Genomic DNA, 17,497 nt, shown 5'->3' with positions numbered 1-17,497 from the left:
CACTAAAATAAATGCATTGAAAAAATGCCTGTAGTATAGATATACCCTTACCTACCTTCATTTCACTTCCTTAATGGTGCTACAAAATAAAATCAATATGAGAAGAGCAGGAGAAAATTTCTAAAATGAAAAATAAATTGTAGGCAGAAAAGAAAATCCTCAAAATGCATCAGAAATATAATACAGTATTTAATACTTCTATAACATTCTCAGCAACTCAAAGTGTTCAAATAAACAATTGTCCTCTGAGTAAAACCGTCAGAAAGGAAATTGTTGATAGTATATCTTTTGGAAGATGTAAGCATTTGAAAGGGAATTTATAGATGTAAATGTCATTATTATTATGAAACCTGAAAACTGCCTTTCCAGATATAAAATGTGAGGAAGGACAGGTATTACAGTTCAGCCATTTCCAGTTACATATACCTAAACTGCCCACATATATGTTAACATAATTTCAAAAAGACCTCTTTGCCAGTTGCACAATAACTAGATCTCCAGAACAAGGTCCCTTATGTTGAGTCTCTAAGCAGTATTTAGGACTATGAGTAATTGATCTTAAAAACAACTTACATGTGTAGAACCTCTTATGGCCTGCAAAATATTTATACTTCTTTTTAGCCACACTGTCTGGTAGATGGAAGATGCATTATTAGTCCCACCTTAGTTGAGAAAACAGATGGTTCAATAGTATAAGATTGTCCAAGGTCATATAATAGACAGGGAAAGATAAAAGAGCTGTAATCTAGGCCTCCTGACTTCTAGTCCAATACTTGTCCCTCCCAACCACATGGCACCTCTTTTTGCAGTCCATCCACTATATCCCCAGTATGAAAAAAACACTTGTAAGAAATTGCCAATGGTCACACATACCAGAAACTCAGTGTCAGTTCTAGATGAGCAGGAAATAGTCTTTTTTTTTAATGACTTTTTTTTTAAGATTTTATTTATTTATTTGACAGAGAGATAGACAGAAGAGCACAAGCAGAGGGAATGGCAGAGGGAGAGGGAGAAGCAGGCTCTGCACTGAGCAGGGAGCCCGATGCGGGACTCGATCCCAGGACTCTGGGATCATGACCTGAGCCGAAGGCAGACGCTTAACCATCTGAGCCACCCAGGCACCTGGAAATAGTCTTTTTAATTTTTGCACCTTTCATAAGGGAACATGATGGAAACTTACCGAGGTAAGTTTGCCGATGGTGGTGATGATTTTATTCTTTTTATAATAACACTGTTAAGTGTTTCTAACTACAAAACTAATTCATGTTCATTACAGAAAGATGGAAAAATATCAAAGACCATAATGAAGAAAATTAAAAATTACTAATTACATTCTATCCTTTATTGTTATTTTCGTTGAAAAACCAGCCCAAGTCTTGTCATTTTTGGCAACCTCATCCAAAAGTCACATTAAATAAATAAAATATATTACCCTCATTGTGCTCTGAAATTGTCTCACTCAACTTGAGAATTGTACGTGTTATCAAATCAACTTCTAATGATCTGAATTAATTGCCAGATACATCAGTAGAGATCATGCCAGATGTTTGTTTTTGGATAGCATTGCTCCTCCATCTGAGAATACTCATACCGCTTTATACCACCTTTTGAAGTGGTTTCTACAGAGCTGTTTGAGAAGCAAGTGAATCATTAATCCATTTCCAAGATTGGCAGCAGTGGTCAAAGAAGCGTGGTATCAGAAAAAGCAAAGAAGGAAAGTGCTAGTTGTTAATCGTACAGAAAGCAGTGTGCATTAACACAGCCACCAGTTGGTCCTATCTATGTCTCCAACATCATGAACTCCTACTAGCCTTGCTCATTCTCTCTGCCTTATTTCTGCCTCGTCCCCCATCCTAATCCTTTGTTATTAAGATGCTTTGTTAGCCCTGCCTTAAAGTTACAAAACAGATGCCAGAATAGCCCAGTGGTGTTTTCTTTCTACCAAGCATCTCTCTTCCTAATTATATACCCCTTGATTCCATGGAGCAGGCGTGGGGGAAAGCCACAGAAAATACTATTTGCCTTTGCAGGTGGCCATTCCTCATCTCAGAATGTCCTTGCTTATTTCAAAATCTGGTTAAGTCCCTAAATAGACTTCAGGCATTTTCTTTCTCACAAATCTTTCCCAGCCTACCAGCACTTACACATCCCTTCCCCAGTAAAGAGTGAACAGTCCTTCCACGAAGGATGGTTAACACTCACCACACACTGTTTTATAATGATCCATTTACACATCTTTCTCCTCCACTTGATTGTGAGCCACTGAGAACAGGGAGCGTGCCTGCTCCTGTTTGTATCCCTTTTGCCCAGGACACACACCCTACGTATCGAATAACTGTGTAGAATAAATGATTGTGTAATAAAATAATCAAAGAAAGAAGGGAAGAAAGTACAAAAAATGAAGGAGAAAAGGAAGGAAAAAAAGGAAAGAAAGGATGGATTTGTCTTTAATAATTCAAAGTACTTCTACAGTGAGAGTTCCAGTCTTATAGAATGAGTCATCCTAAATTTGACTACTCAGTAGCCTCATCACCACAAATATAAAAAAACGTATTTCCCATCATGACTTGTATATTTGGGGAAGAAAGAAAGAGGATTTTAAACCTGGCAACCTTATATTTCCTCATTGATGTCTGTCTTTTACAGTATGGTTCAGGGGAACAAACACGGGCTCAGAGTAATAAGAGAATTTTATTCTTCCTTGAGCAGATCATTTGACACCCCTTGCCTAGTTTCCCCAGATTAAAAATGACACACTTGAACATGATGAGTGTTTCTAACGCAAGCAAACTCATGTTCTGGAAATAATGATCAGTTATGTAAACATCACACTGGACAGGAATTAGGAATTCAATTTTGTGGTGAGTAAAATAAAAGTGAGACCATTTCGGAGAGACCTTTGTAATGTTTTAGGACACTCATGTTTAAATGTGAGTTTTATCACTTACTAAATGTCAAGAGTGACATGGATAATCCCCATGATGCTTCAGAGGGTCCCTTGATGGGCACTAAGGGCAGGAACTGGACCTGCCTTTTTCACAATTGTATTCCCAGGGCCTAGCCCAGTGCCAGACATATAGGTAGGGGCTCAAAAAAAGTGTTAATGGAATAGATCCTTTGTGGTTTCCAAATAATAACACCTGGCCTCTTTTAATTATCAGATAATGTAAGGAATTAAGATGTATCTGAATTGTAATTATTACAGAATCTTATTTTTATGTAATCCTCAATATTTATTCGTATCAACACACTATATTTCACTATGCCTAATTTATGGTAGACCTAGTGCTTCTGGTTCAGTGTTCTATCACATTTTGCTTCTCAAATAAATTCATCACATTATGTAATTATTAGGCCACAGTGAAAAGTTAATTCAAATTGTTCATCTTATTCATTTATATGTGCCTGGCTTACAGTAGGAATTTAATAGAGATTTGTCAAATAGATTCGATTTGAATGAGTAAGAACAACTGTGAAATTAAAATTTCTTGAAATCTCAAATGTTCTTGCAGATTAATTTGTTTCATTTGTTGTGTATGTGTGTGCTTTTTTTTTTGACATCATCTCAGCTTCCTGCTGGTCTTTGAAATAATTCTCTAGAGCTCAAACACTTCTGGTTGTGAAAATGAAGTTCATAAAATAGACTAATATATCATCTCTTGTGCCTGGGGTCAGAGATTAAAACAATAACCAAGGAAAATATGAACTCTCCCTCATTTATCTGATTGTTATCTCCTGAAGCATCAAAACACACCAAGAGAAACCGGGGACTACATTTATTCCTTTGTAGCCTATCCTGAAAAGAACAAAAAGCTGGGGAAAATATACCAACCTGAAATAGATTAGGATATTTTGAAATACATGTAATAAAAACCCAATTCAAACTATTTTTTTTCTTTTTCTTTTTTTTATTATTATGTTATGTTAATCACCATACATTACATCATTAGTTTTTGATGTAGTGTTCCATGATTCATTGTTTGCATATAACACCCAGTGCTCCATGCAGAACGTGCCCTCCTTAATACCCATCACCAGGCTAACCCATCCCCCCCACCCCCCTCCCCTCTAGAACCCTCAGTTTGTTTTTCAGAGTCCATCGTCTCTCATGGTTCATCTCCCCCTCCGATATCCCCACCTTCATTCTTCCCCTCCTGCTATCTTCTTCTTCTTCTTTTTTTTTAACATATAATGTATTATTTGTTTCAGAGGTACAGATCTGTGATTCAACAGTCTTACACAATTCACCGCTCACCACAGCTAATTCAAAGTATTTTTAAGACTTTATTTTTTTAGAGCAGTTATAGGTCTACAACAAAATTGAAAGAAAGGTACAAAGATTCAAATATACCCTCTGCCCTGACACAGACATAGTATCCCTCATTAGCAGCATCACTCACACAAATGGTGCATTTGTTACCAAGGATGAACCTATATGAATACATCATAATTACCCAAAGTCTATCATTTATTTTAGGGCTCACGTTGGTGTTGTACATTCTGTGGGTTTGGTACATTCTATCGGTTTGCTCAAGTATATTTTAATCACATAGCCATCATTAAAATAAAATACAGACTATTCTCACTGCCCTAAGAATCCTCTGTGCTCAACATTTATCATCCATCTCCACCCTAATGTCTGCCAATCACTGATTTTTTACCACTTCCATAGTTTTGCCTTTTCCAGAATGTCACATAGTTAGAGTCATACAGTGTGTAGGCTTCTCAGATTGGCTTCTTTCACTTAATAATATGCATTTAAGTTTGCTCCATGTCTTTTCATGGCTTGATAGCCCATTTCTTTTTAGTTCTGATAATAATATTCCATTGTCTGGATGTACCACAGTTTATTTGTCCATTCACCTACCGAAGGACGTCTAAGTTGCTTCCAAGTTTTGGCAATTATGAATAAGGCTGCTATAAACATTGCAAGTTTTCGTGTGGACATAAATTTTCAAATCCTTTGGGTAAATACCAAGGAGCATGATTGTTGGATGGTATGGTCAGAGTGTGTTTAGTTTAGTAAGGAACTGCTAGACTGTCTTTCAAAGTGGCTATATGGTTTTGCATTCCCACCAGCTATATATGAGAGTTCTGTGCTCCACATCCTCACCAGCATTTAGTGTTGTCGGAGTTCCAGATTTTGACCATTCTAAGAGGCACATAACAGTATCTCATTGCCATTTTAATTTGCATTTCCCTGGTGACATAGGATGTGGAACATCTCTTCATATGTTTATTTGCACATATAGATCCTTTTTGGTGAAGTGTGCATTACAATTTTTGGCCCATTTTTAAATCAGTTTATTTTCTTACTGTTGAATTTTAAGGGTTCTTTGTACGTTTTAGGTAGCAGTCCTTTTCCAGATGTGTCTTTTGCAAATATTTTCCCCCAATATGTGGTTTATTTTCTAATTCTGTTGACAGTAATATTTTTAAGAGCAGAAGTTTTTAATTTAATGAATTCCAGCTTATTGATTACTTCTTTTAGGGATCACATCTTTGGTGTTGTATCTAAAAAGATCACCATACCCAAGGTCATCTATGTTTTCTCCCATACTTTTCTATGAGTTTTACAGATTTGTGCTTTACATTTAGGTCTGTGATCCACTTTGAGTTAGTTTTTGTGAAGCTTGTAAGGTCTGTGTCTAGTTTCGTTTTTGTTTTTTTGTTTGTTTGGTTGGTTTTTTTTGTGTGGTTCTTTTGCATGTGTATTTCCAGTTGTTCCAGCACCATTTGTTAAAGAGACTCTCTTTGCTCCACTGTATTGCCTTTGCACCTTGTCAAAGATTAGTTGACTGTTTGTGGGTCTATTTCTGGGTTCCTTATTCTGTTTCATTATTCTAGTTGTGTTTTCTTTCAGCAAGACCCTACTGTCTTGATTACTGTAGCTTTATATTAAGTCTTGGAGTCAGGGATCATCGACCTTCCAACTTTATTCTGCCTCCTGTTGGCTATTCTGGGCCTCTCCGTATAAACTTCAGAATCAGTTTTGTTGCTATCCATAAAACAGCTTCCTGGGATTTTGACTAAGATTGTTTTGAATCTACAGATGAAGCTGAGAACTGACATCTTGGAAAAATTGAGTCTTCCTATCCAGGAACAAGGGATCTCTCTCCACGTCTTTATTCTTTGATTTCATTCATCAGAGTTTTTCAATTTTCCTCATTTAGAACTTGTACATATTTTATTATATTTGTATCTAAATATTTCATTTTGGGATGCAGTAATGTAAATGACATTGTGTTTTTAATTTCAAATTCCACTTTTTCATTGTTACTATACAGGAAAGCAGTTAACTTTTGTACATTAACCTTATATCCTACAACCTTGCTATAATTGCTTATTGTTTGTTTGGTTGATTCTTTCAGACTTTGTACATTGACAGTCATATAATCTGAGAACAAAGACAGTTTTATGTCTTCCTTCCCAATCTGTATTTTCTTTTCATGCCTTATTGCACAATTTCTAGTCCTTATAACATAATTTAAAGTTTTAAAAATTGTATTGGCTCATATAACTTAGAGAAACATTAATAGCATCAGGCACAGCTGGATTGGGGCTCCAACAATATCATCATCAGGATTCTCTCTCTTCTGCTTTCCCAGAGAAAACCCTGATAGCTCCAGCAAGAAAGGATCTGGATTTAGTCACATGACATACCTGAACCAATCACTGTGACCTGGGTGATGGAGAATTGTTCTTGAACAAGCCTGTAACATTGACCTAGCCTTGTGGTCTCAGAAAACAAAGGGTATTGGAATTGAGAACCTCACCAATATCATGTGAAATGAAAGACTGGAACTTCCTAAAGCAGACAAGAGTAGAATAGAGCAGAGCCAGGGAGAGTCAGAATCAACGTATCTCATGCTGTCATTCCAGAGTCACTATCTCATACTCTTTCTCTGACTTAAAAATCTTGATTTCCTGGCCTTAATGCAACATCCATGAAACTGACCTAATAGAAACCTACCTGAACTTCAGAGTTTCTTGACAAGCTTTTTGAATGTCGTTATTTTCTCTTCTATTCCACTTTTCACTCTGATGGGCATAATTTGGACTTTGGACCTCATAATTACCTAAAAGTGTGCCACTCCAGAAATTTTAAATTAGGTCTCTCCCTTTCAACCACAACTTCCCCTCTGTTTGAATGCCTTGGGCCCTGTCTCCCACTACCTCCTGCTACTGACTTTAAAAACCAGAGTATTGTCATCACCATCCCTGCTATAGCCTCACTGGCTTCACATTAATCCAGACCATATGGCTTTGATCACATGAAACACCTCTGAAGCATTCCTGCTCCTTTACTCTTGTTCTATGATCATACCTGTGTTGATTTCTTATGACTGCCTTAACAAAATACCACAAATAAGGTGGCTTAAAACAACAGAAATTTTTCTGCCACAGTCTGGAGGCCAAAAGTCTGAAATCAATAACACTGAGCCAAAATCAAGAAGTTCTCTCCAGAGGCTCTAGGGGAAAATCTGTTCCTTGCCTCTTCCAACTTCTGGCGGGTGCCAGCATTCCTTGGCTTGTGCCTGCATCACTCCAATTTTTAAGACCAGTATCTCTCTGCTTCATCTTCACATCACCTCCCCCTCTGCATGTGAATCAAATCTCTCTGCCTCAGTCTTATAAGGACATTTGTGATGGTATGTAGAGCCCATCTGGGTAATTCAGTATAATCTCCCTATCTCAAGATTCTTAAAGTAATCACATCTTTAAAATATAAGGTAATATTAACAGTTTCCAGGATTTAGAGTAAGTATATCATTTTGGGGAACCATTTTTTAACCTATTATAGTGTCAGTATAGCAAAAGCCTACTCTGAAGTCAACCAGTATCTTTTTCCTCTTCTACTACTTGCCAGAAGGAGAAAATCAGAGGCATAAGAGTCACCATTAATTCACAAGTTTTATACCCAATTTGATATCCCCTTTACTTATCCATAATCAAATGTCTCTCCATCTATACTTAGCTAAAATTAAATACCTTTACATCATTTAAAACTCTCCTGATTCCACCACCACATCCTTAATTCCTAGAACAGGGTCTAGTACATAGTTGGCACTTGATTTATATTTATTTACTGTCTTATTCCTTCCAATACAAAAGTATCTCATGCTGTCATTCCAGAGTCACTATCTCATACTCTTTCTCTGACTTAAAAATCTTGATTTCCTGGCCTTAATGCAACATCCATGAAACTGACCTAATAGAAACCTACCTGAACTTCAGAGTTCATAGTAGCTGATTGGTGGAAAATCTCCACCAGAGCAAGACCATGTCTGTTTTTTCTCTTCTGTTTATTCAGCTTAAGCAGAGAACCTCATACACTGTAGTAGATGCTAAATAATTATGTACTGGATAAATAATATACCAAAGTTAGAAATTCAGCTCTGGTAGGACAGAAAAAGAAACAGAGCAATATTGATTGTGTAGAATGTGATTTGCCCTTTTACTGGGCACTTTGTGTAAAGGATCACTTAATTCTCTCCAGAGCCCTATAAAACAGGTATATTATCCTCATCATATGAATGGTAAAGATCTTGATCCTTGACATGTCTAGTGGGCCAGGAATTAACTAACTAGGGCTGAGACTATCACTATGACTTGAACTCATGCCAGGATTTGCATATGCCCTTGACCTCTCCCCCAGCTCTTGTGAACTTCTCATCCTTCTCATCCTTCAGGGGTCTCTGCTTAAAAGTCACTTAAGTGTGACTTCTTCAAGAAGGTCTTCCCTGTAACCTTTCCTGGATTAGACTGGTCTCCCATTCTTGCTCTGGAGCACTTACCACTGTTCTACCAAAATGATCATCTCTGGAGCTCCTTATTTCATATGTTCCTTCTCTGATAGATTCCAAACTCCCCAGAGGGCTTCGTCTGTCCTGTTGATTGTTTATCCCCAACACTTACTACACTCTCTGACATATAATATGTTTTCAAAAATATTTGATGAATAAATGAATGATGGGAAAACCCAGGCTTGCAGAAGTTAACCCATTCGAAGTCCCAAAACTAGTGCTATGAGTGGATTTTAAGCCAGGGGCTAACAAATTCCAGAGACTACAATTTAGAACAATTTAGAACAAGAAAAAGGAAGATTGATTTATGATTAAATAAACAGAAAGTATTTAGTAAGGATCTAACATCCTCCATTAAGTTAAAAAAATAACAAAAACTGAACAGGGTCGTAATAATCACCCCCACTGTTATAGAAATCATCCTCATCACAGTTAATGCCAGATATTGTACTAAACATTGTATATGGGTTATCATTATTTAAACCTCATAATAACTCCAAGATAAGTATTATCAGTATTTCTGTTTTAAAGATTTAAAATTTTCCCCAGTAATATAGCCAAGCAAACCCAAGCAATCTGACTTCAGAACCCACATGCACTTAAAAGCAAATTTATTTGAATTTCAGACTTGGGATTTTTGTTGTTGTCTTGCTTATTTACTTGTTTCCTTAGACCTACAACCTACAGATTTTTAATGACTAAAGTTAGGGGTGGCTCAATTACAAAAAAGAGATTGTAATTTTAGGCTGATTTACTCCAACTGTAATATCCAGAATAGAGGAGTTAATAGTTTCTGGGCCCCTTTCCCTGAAATAGTTAATGTTCCTATATACCTAATTTGGGGAGCGCCTGGGTGGCTCAGTTTGTTAAGTGTTTGACTCCTGGTTTCAGCTCAGTTCTTGATCTCAGAGTCATGAGTTTGAGCCCCCACATTCGGCTCCATGCTGGGCGAGGAGCCTACTTAAAAAAAAATGAAATTCTACATACCAAATTCGGGAACAGGAGCTCACAGTCCCCTTTCATAAAGGGAAAATATCTTTCTGGAAAGAAATCTACTCATACTTACACCAATAACAAGTTTAGGGAAAGAACTCTCAGAATATGAACTAGAAATCAGATTTCCTGCTATCATGGAGGACACTGCTGCCCCCTTGTGCCTTGATGTTGTAATAAAACACTCAGAATGTTCGAGGCCGGCTAGCTGATCCGGCGCATCACCTGAGCTCTGTAGACCCCTTTGAAGCTCTCTGGGCAGCTGACTGAGAGTAACCAGGTAGGTCCCCAGTCTCCTTCTGAGCCACTGTGCCCACAGTGGGGAACCTAGAAGCATTGCGAGTCAAGGCAGGACTGTCCTCCCTGGCAATGACCCTTGCTAATTGTCCCCTTTAGAGAAGAGCCTCTGAAGAATCACTGGAGGCAAAGAAGGGTAAGACTTCTTAAGTATTTGCAGCAAACAGAATTTAATTAAACAGAATAAACATTCCTCTGACTTGTAGCCAAGCTCCAGAGACTCAGGGCTGCTCCTTAAACAACAACTTGCTGAGAAGCAAGTACCTGAAAGAGGGACAAAGAATTCTTTTCTCAGAATTAAGAACAAGAAAAGAGAGGGAAAGGAATATATAAGATGTATTTGAGGGCTGGGTTTGACCGTGTCCTATACCTTCCTCATGAAAGCAAATGAAATGACTGTCCTGCATCTCCTCACCTGTGACATTTGAATTAATTTATGAAAAGCAGTTAGATTTTTCATGCTGTTTTGCCCTGGTGGTTTTTTTTTTTTTTTTAATAAGAAAGGCTTTATTTTTAAGACAAAACAAATAGCATAAACACACATCCAAGTGCACGAGTAAGTTCACTGGGTTTTATAAAAGAGAAAGCTGCACTCATGTGTCAGTTATAACAGATGCCCCCTGCTTCTGGTGGCATGGATACAACATGTGCTTGTCTAAGAAGTCGTTCTGGGGTAGCCATGACAAGAGTGAGGTGATACAAGACAGAGATGCAGGTACGTGAAAGCTTTAAGACCCTTTTCACCACCCTAATGTGCTTTTGTTTTGCTCTGGGGAATTGAAGCAATCAGCAGGTCACCTTACAAAGAACTTAAATATCAAAGAACACTTTCAAAATACCTAAGAGAGATTCAAGATTGTTACTAAAGTTATACAGGGAGGTCAGTAGGAGAAAATAGTTTATGTTCTCAAAACCCAGGTTTCACACAATATGAAGAGACTGATTTTAGGGGCGCCTGGGTGGCTCAGTCGTTAAGCGTCTGCCTTCGGCTCAGGTCGTGATCCCAGGATCCTGGGATCGAGCCCCGCATCGGGCTTTCTGCTCAGCAGGAAGCCTGCTTCTCCCTCTCCCACTCCCCCTGCTTGTGTTCCCTCTCTTGCTGTGTCTCTCTCTGTCAAATAAATAAATAAATAAAATCTTTAAAAAAAAAAAAAATATGAAGAGACTGATTTTAGTAAAGGCTGGTCTTTTTCATGATGCGCAGGAACTCCTGCCCATTGGCTTCTCCATCTCCATCTCGATCAGCCTCATCGATCATTTCCTGTAGCTCCTCATCAGTGAGGTTCTCATCCAACTCCTTGGCCACACGCTTTAGATTTTTGAATGATATCTTCCCAGTTTCATCATCATTGAAGAGCTTGAAAGCTTTCAGAATTTCTTCTTTGGTATCTTTCTCAGACAGTTTCTGAGTCATCACAGTCAAAAAGTCACTAAAGTTCATTTTTCCTGTCCCTTCCTTATTGATTTCACTTATCATTTTCTTGATCTCTTCTTTCTTGGGTTCAAAGCCCAGTGCCCTCATTGCCACCTTAAGTTCCTTAACATCTATGGTCCCAGTTCCATCAGCATCAAAGAGATCAAAAGCTTCCCGGATTTCCTGTTTCTGCTCTTCAGTAAGCTCTGGTTTAGGACTCATCCTTTTTTGCTGGGCAGATGATGCCATGCTTGCCTTCTTAAAGTTAGAGGCCATTGTCAATGGACTCCGCTGTCTGCCCTAATGGGCTTTAATATGAATTTATTTGTGTGAATATTTGAAGAATGCTTGTCTTCCCCATGGACTGTAAGCTCCAAATGGGTGGGGACCATGCTTGCTGACCTGGGAATATTTGTTGAATAAATGATTAATGATTTTTCTTTTTTGAGTGTGAATTAATAGGTTTGAAAAATATTGGATAAAAGTTCCCCATGAGTTTATTTTTCTTTTCTACAGCCTTTCATGGAGGCAACTTAGTAAGATAAAAGAGCTTTATAGCCAAACATGGGTTCAAATCCCAGTCCTATGGCTGAATATCTGCTTGACCTTAGGGAAGTTTCTTAAACCTCTCTGAGCTCATTTCTCACATACCATGTAAGAAAATATCTATTTCCTTTGCTTATTATAAGGACTTAATGAGAACACGCATCTCCTACACAAGCTCGCTCAGTGCCCAGCATACCATGGGTGATCATTAACTGCTACTCTTTTTTTTTTTTTAATATTTTATTTATTTATTTGAGAGAGAGAATGAGATAGAGAGAGAGAGCATGAGAGGGGGGAGGGTCAGAGGGAGAAGCAGACTCCCTGCTGAGCAGGGAGCCCGATGCGGGACTTGATCCCGGGACTCCAGGATCATGACCTGAGCCAAAGGCAGTCGCTCAACCAACTGAGCCACCCAGGCGCCCCCCATTAACTGCTACTCTTATTCATCCTGCACCCTCTGCATTCCCTCAAAGCTGAATATATCTTAGAACAGATTTTTCTACAATCTAGACAAGTCAAATCAACTGTATATACATACATAGACACACCCATATGCAATCTCATAGATTATACTTCTTTGTCCAGCAGAACTTCCACCAAATTTGTCAGTAAACAATAAAGTGAGCTCATTTCCATTTCCCCCCTCTGTTGAGAGATATAATAAAATGACAACAGGGTCATTGCATATGTTAGGGTGTTTTTGACTCTAAGTAACTGAAAACCAATAAATAAAAATGGCTTACACAATGAGGAAAATGTATGATCTCACATAAGAAGCCAAAAGAAGATAGGCACAATGAAGTCATCAAAGAGCCAGAATCTAGCCAATGCAGTAGGTCAGGAAAAGAAGACTGAGGATAAGATTGCTGCAAAGCTGCAGAAAAATACATCTTCTTATAATCATAATATATATATACATAAATATATATGTGTGGTGGATGTACGTGTATATCATCATATTGGTGTTTTAGTCTTTCCAACTGAAACATTGCACGATTATTTTAAGTAGAATTTTTTTCTACTTTTCAGTTGTGTTTTCTTTTTCCAATATCAGTAGGCTGATGTCATGCCAATTTGAAAGTGATTTAATCAATTCATAAAATCTGCATAATGACCTTGATGATATAGAGCAGAAAAGAATAAGGACAGGACACCCCTCAGCATATGGAATACGATTCATAGCAATATTGCGTCATAGCAATCATGAAAAGAATATTCAATTTTGCAGTCAATGCTGGTCCTGTGCACTCCTGAACACAGCCTTGACAGGGTGGATTCCTTTCAAATCTAGTTAAACTAGGGTTCCAAGTAGTGAATTTTACTATAGAAAAGACACTTAAACAGAAACTGCTATGAAAACTGAGGTCAACTCATATTGAGAAGAAGCAGACTGTAGTTTTCAGACCTCTAAAGATGGCCCACTCATGATTCCTGTCTCCTAGTTATTCAACCAAACACTAATCGAGGTATTGCCTTAAAGAGATTTTACAGGTGTAATTAAAGTCCCATATCAGTTGAACTTAAGATACAGAGATCATCCTTGTGGGTCTGATCTATTCACATGAGCCCTTTAAAAGATAAGTGAAATCAGAACTTGTGAGAAGAAAACTGAGCAAGGCACCCAGCAGGTAGTCCACCATGTAATGGGGACCTCAGTCCTACAACCAAAAGAAACAGAATCCTGGCAACAATCTGAATGAGCTAGGAGGAACACGGCCAGGTCCACAAGAGAACCAGTCAGCTAACATGTTGAATGTGAGACCCTGAGTAGAGAACAGAGCTGAGCCATGACAGACTCTTGCCCCACAGAACTGAGATAATAAACTTGTGTTGTCTTAAGTCACTAAGTTTTGAGCACTTTTTTGTGCAACAATAGAACTAATATATGGGACTTTTCTTCAGTCACTGTTGTCTTTCCCCCCACCCCCAATGGTTTTGGATACCTGAAAAACTTAACTCTATTGTAATTGACAAAATGAGTTTTGACCAAATAAACCCTCTCTTTGCATAAAGTTGGAGAAATCTTTTTCTGAAGACTCTTTAAATCAAATAACTACATGCATTTTAATAAAGGTTTAGGACTTGGGCCTGATCCCAGAAAGGCTTTTCCTACAGAATTTGGGCAACTTCATTCTGCAAAATCAGCATAAGTGATAAGTGACTTGAGAATATTAAAAGACATCCAACATTTGTAGAGTTTCTAGAATAGTGCTAGGATCTTTATATACATATTGTAGATGAGTTATCATTTCCTCACTGTAAAATTCTATTACTTTCTACATTTTATAGACTGAGACTCAGAGGCTGGACATTTCAATGATTTCTTTGTTAGTAGAGCTGGAACTTGAGATTTTTTTTCTTTTCTTTCTTTTTTTTTTTGGCTGTAAATCTCATGTAATTTCCCTCTTCCTTAGAGTTGGAAAAGAGAGTTTGAGGTGCAGAGAAAATTTGCCTTGTGCCTGGGATTTCTCCATCACCCTGGGTGACTGGGGAACCTCACTGGGCTCAGGATGTGCCTGTACCCTCACACTCAAACAACTGAACTGAATCTTGATTATCACCCAGCACTTGTGTCTTTTCCAATATTAGGGAGGGGAAGTCTTTCTCCAATTTTTTTTCGATATAAAATCTATATTTAGCCCAAAGAGTGTATTAGAGAATGCAGAAGTTTCTTAATGCAAATTTTGGAAGCAGCAAAATAGACCCATCATGTTGGTTGTATCCAGTTTTTAAAGTTTTTCTTTTTCATACACTATTTTAATTTTCTATTGTTTTTTACATGTGATGTCAGTGTTTCTTAGAGGCCATTTTACAGGTGAGGAAACTTAGACTGGAAGAAAATAAATGACATTAGAATAGAAATTTAACCCAACAATTACACTACTAGGTATTTACCCCAAAGATACAAATGTAGTGATCTGAAAGGGCACCTGCACCCCAATGTTCATAGCAGCAATGTCCACAATAGCCAAACTATGGAAAGAGCCCAGATGTCCATCAACAGATGAATGGATAAAGAAGATATGGTATACATATATAATGAAATATTACTCAGCCATCAAAAAGAATGAAATCTTGCCATTTGCAATGACATGGGTGGAACTAGAGGGTATTGTGCTAAGTGAAATAAGTCAATCAGAGAAAGACAATTATCATATGATCTCACTCATATGTGGAATTTAAGAAACAAAACAGAGGATCAAACGGGAAGGGAGGAAAAATAAAACAAGAGGAAATTAGAGAGGGAGACAAACCATAAGAGACTCTTAACTATAGGAAACGAACTGAGGGTTGCTGGAGGGGAGGTGGATGGGGAGATGGCATAACTGGGTGATGGGCATTAAGGAGGGCATGTGATGTAATGAGCACTGGGTGTTACATGCAACTGATGAATCATTGAACTCTACCTCTGAAACTAATAATACACTGTATGTTAGTTAATTGAATTTAAATTAAAAAAAGAAAAGAACAGAAATTTATAACCAGTTCTAGTTCTTAGTGATCAGCTTTTATGCTCTGAAAACTAAAGGGCCAGTCCTCTTATTTAAATGAGCTTTTTACAGCCCAATTGTTGAATACAGTAAAGATTTTAAAATTTTTATTGAAATAAGAAATGTTTTTTTCTGACCCTGGTGGTTTCCTCTTAATTTCTATGAACATGTTTGTGATAAACAGTGATGAGGGTAGGGGGTGGAACCAAGATTTTGACCTCAAAAATTCTTCATAACCATTTAATGGTCTTTAGTGGTGGTTAGGGACAGAGATATATATATAAGAGAAAACTGGGACTTTGAATAATACAACACAAGGCATCTGGGGCTCCTGGGTGGCTCAGTCGGTTGAGTGTCAGATTCTTGGTTTCTACTCAGGTCATGATCTCAGGCTCTTGATCTCAGGGTCCTGAGATTGAGTCTTGCTTCAGGCTCCATACTCAGTGGGGAGTCTGCTGGAGATTCTCCCTCTCTCCCTCTCTGTCTCTGCCCCTTCCCCTCCCAAATAAATAAATAAATCTTTTTAAAAAATACAACACAAGTCATCAAAAGTGTTCCTCAGCACAATTAAGTAGAGAAGAACAGCAAATTACAGAGAAAAAAGTATTTCGGAGTGTATGGCATTTCAAAAATTTGCCCACAAGTTTTTCAAAGAAGCAGCCAGAGCAAATTTATTTTTTAATTTCTTTTTTTTTTTAAGATTTTATTTATTTATTTGACAGAGAGAGAGAGACCACAAGTAGGCAGACATGCAGGCAGAGGGAAAAGGAGAAGCAGGCTCCCTGCTGAGCATGGAGCCTGATGCTGGGCTCAATCCCAGGATGCTGGGATCATGACCTGAGCCGAAGGGCAGACGCTTAACCAACTGAACCACCCAGGTGCCCCTATTTTCTAATTTCTTAAAAGCTAAGAGCAGGTTGAAGGGGTACCTGGCTGGCTCAGTTGGTAGAGCATGTGACTCTTGGTCTCAAGGTTGTGAGTTTAAGCCCCATGTTGGGTGTAGAGCCTACTTAAAAAAAAAAAAAAAAAAAGCTAAGAGCTGGTTGAGCATTTATCCGTTTCAGATAAACATTTGTAATACTCTCTGTTCTAAACACTGTTGGGCTCTATAAAGATCAGTCCCTGCCTACAGAGTATTTACCAAGTCTAAGAGGAACAGAGAAATCCACATACCGAATCTGGGGATATTAGCAGTACAAGTCATGGCATAGCACCATTTAAACTTTCAGAAATTCTCCCATAATTGTGAAATGCAGGCCGTGTTTAAATTTTCATGCTACTAAGAGAGTGACTTTTCTGAGCAACCCCGTTCCAAGCGAGGGAAGTGGGGAGTAGAATTTAATTTAGAAGAACCTATGCTTTCCCAATTGGATTAGGTATTAAGCAGGGTGGAATAATATATAAAGCCAGTCATGCTTTCCACTTGCAGGTCTCTAAAAATGAAACACTCCATCCTTCATTTTTATTGTATCAGTGAGTTCACTCTATCTGTCTGTGAAAGTCATCCCTACTGGAGGTGGTGGGCTGTTTTAACAATTTAATCAACTAATGAATTGAAAATCTGAAAGAAAAACTCAAAGGATAAAAAGTTGTCTTGGCTATGAAATTATAACTCAGCTTGATATGCTCATATCTTGAAAATTAAGAAAACAAAAGCCGATATTTCCCAAATGTTATGATATATCCGTAGCAAATAATACAACCAGACAAAAATACACTTGTTAAAGAATCCTCTGTGAAGAGACTTCTTATCTGATTTGGGGACACTGCAGACACCAGAATCTTAACTATAATAATTGGATAGAGTCCATGTGGTATACATGAGGGTTGCTGGAGGGGAGGGAGGTGTGGGGATGGGGTAACTGGGTGATGGACATTAAGGATGGCACGTGATGTAATGAGTACTGGGTATTATATAAGACTGATGAATCACTGACCTCTACCTCTGA

At 38.0% G+C, this 17,497-nt stretch overlaps 2 protein-coding genes across 5 annotated transcripts in view; one reads left to right on the top strand and one right to left on the bottom strand.

Annotated features, from left to right (window-relative positions):
- Positions 1–17,497, top strand: part of KCNIP4 (potassium voltage-gated channel interacting protein 4) — a 1,107,245-nt gene that overhangs the window by 1,047,629 nt on the left and 42,119 nt on the right. The window lies entirely within an intron of this gene.
- LOC118553718 (centrin-2) lies at positions 11,248–11,799 on the bottom strand. The gene has a single exon (XM_036120835.2). The coding sequence runs from the start codon at positions 11,785–11,787 to the stop codon at positions 11,269–11,271; it is 519 nt and encodes a 172-aa protein (XP_035976728.1). The 5' UTR covers positions 11,788–11,799; the 3' UTR covers positions 11,248–11,268.

The sequence above is a fragment of the Halichoerus grypus genome, chromosome 3, assembly GCF_964656455.1.
Source record: "Halichoerus grypus chromosome 3, mHalGry1.hap1.1, whole genome shotgun sequence".
Classification (NCBI taxonomy): domain Eukaryota; kingdom Metazoa; phylum Chordata; class Mammalia; order Carnivora; family Phocidae; genus Halichoerus; species Halichoerus grypus.
The sequence above is the reverse complement of the archived record's forward strand: the minus strand, read 5'-3'. Positions and strand labels throughout refer to the sequence as shown.

Excerpts from the sequence above, each read along its gene's own strand:
- LOC118553718 (XM_036120835.2), bottom strand. The coding sequence starts at position 11,787 with ATGGCCTCTAACTTTAAGAAGGCAAGCATGGCATCATCTGCCCAGCAA.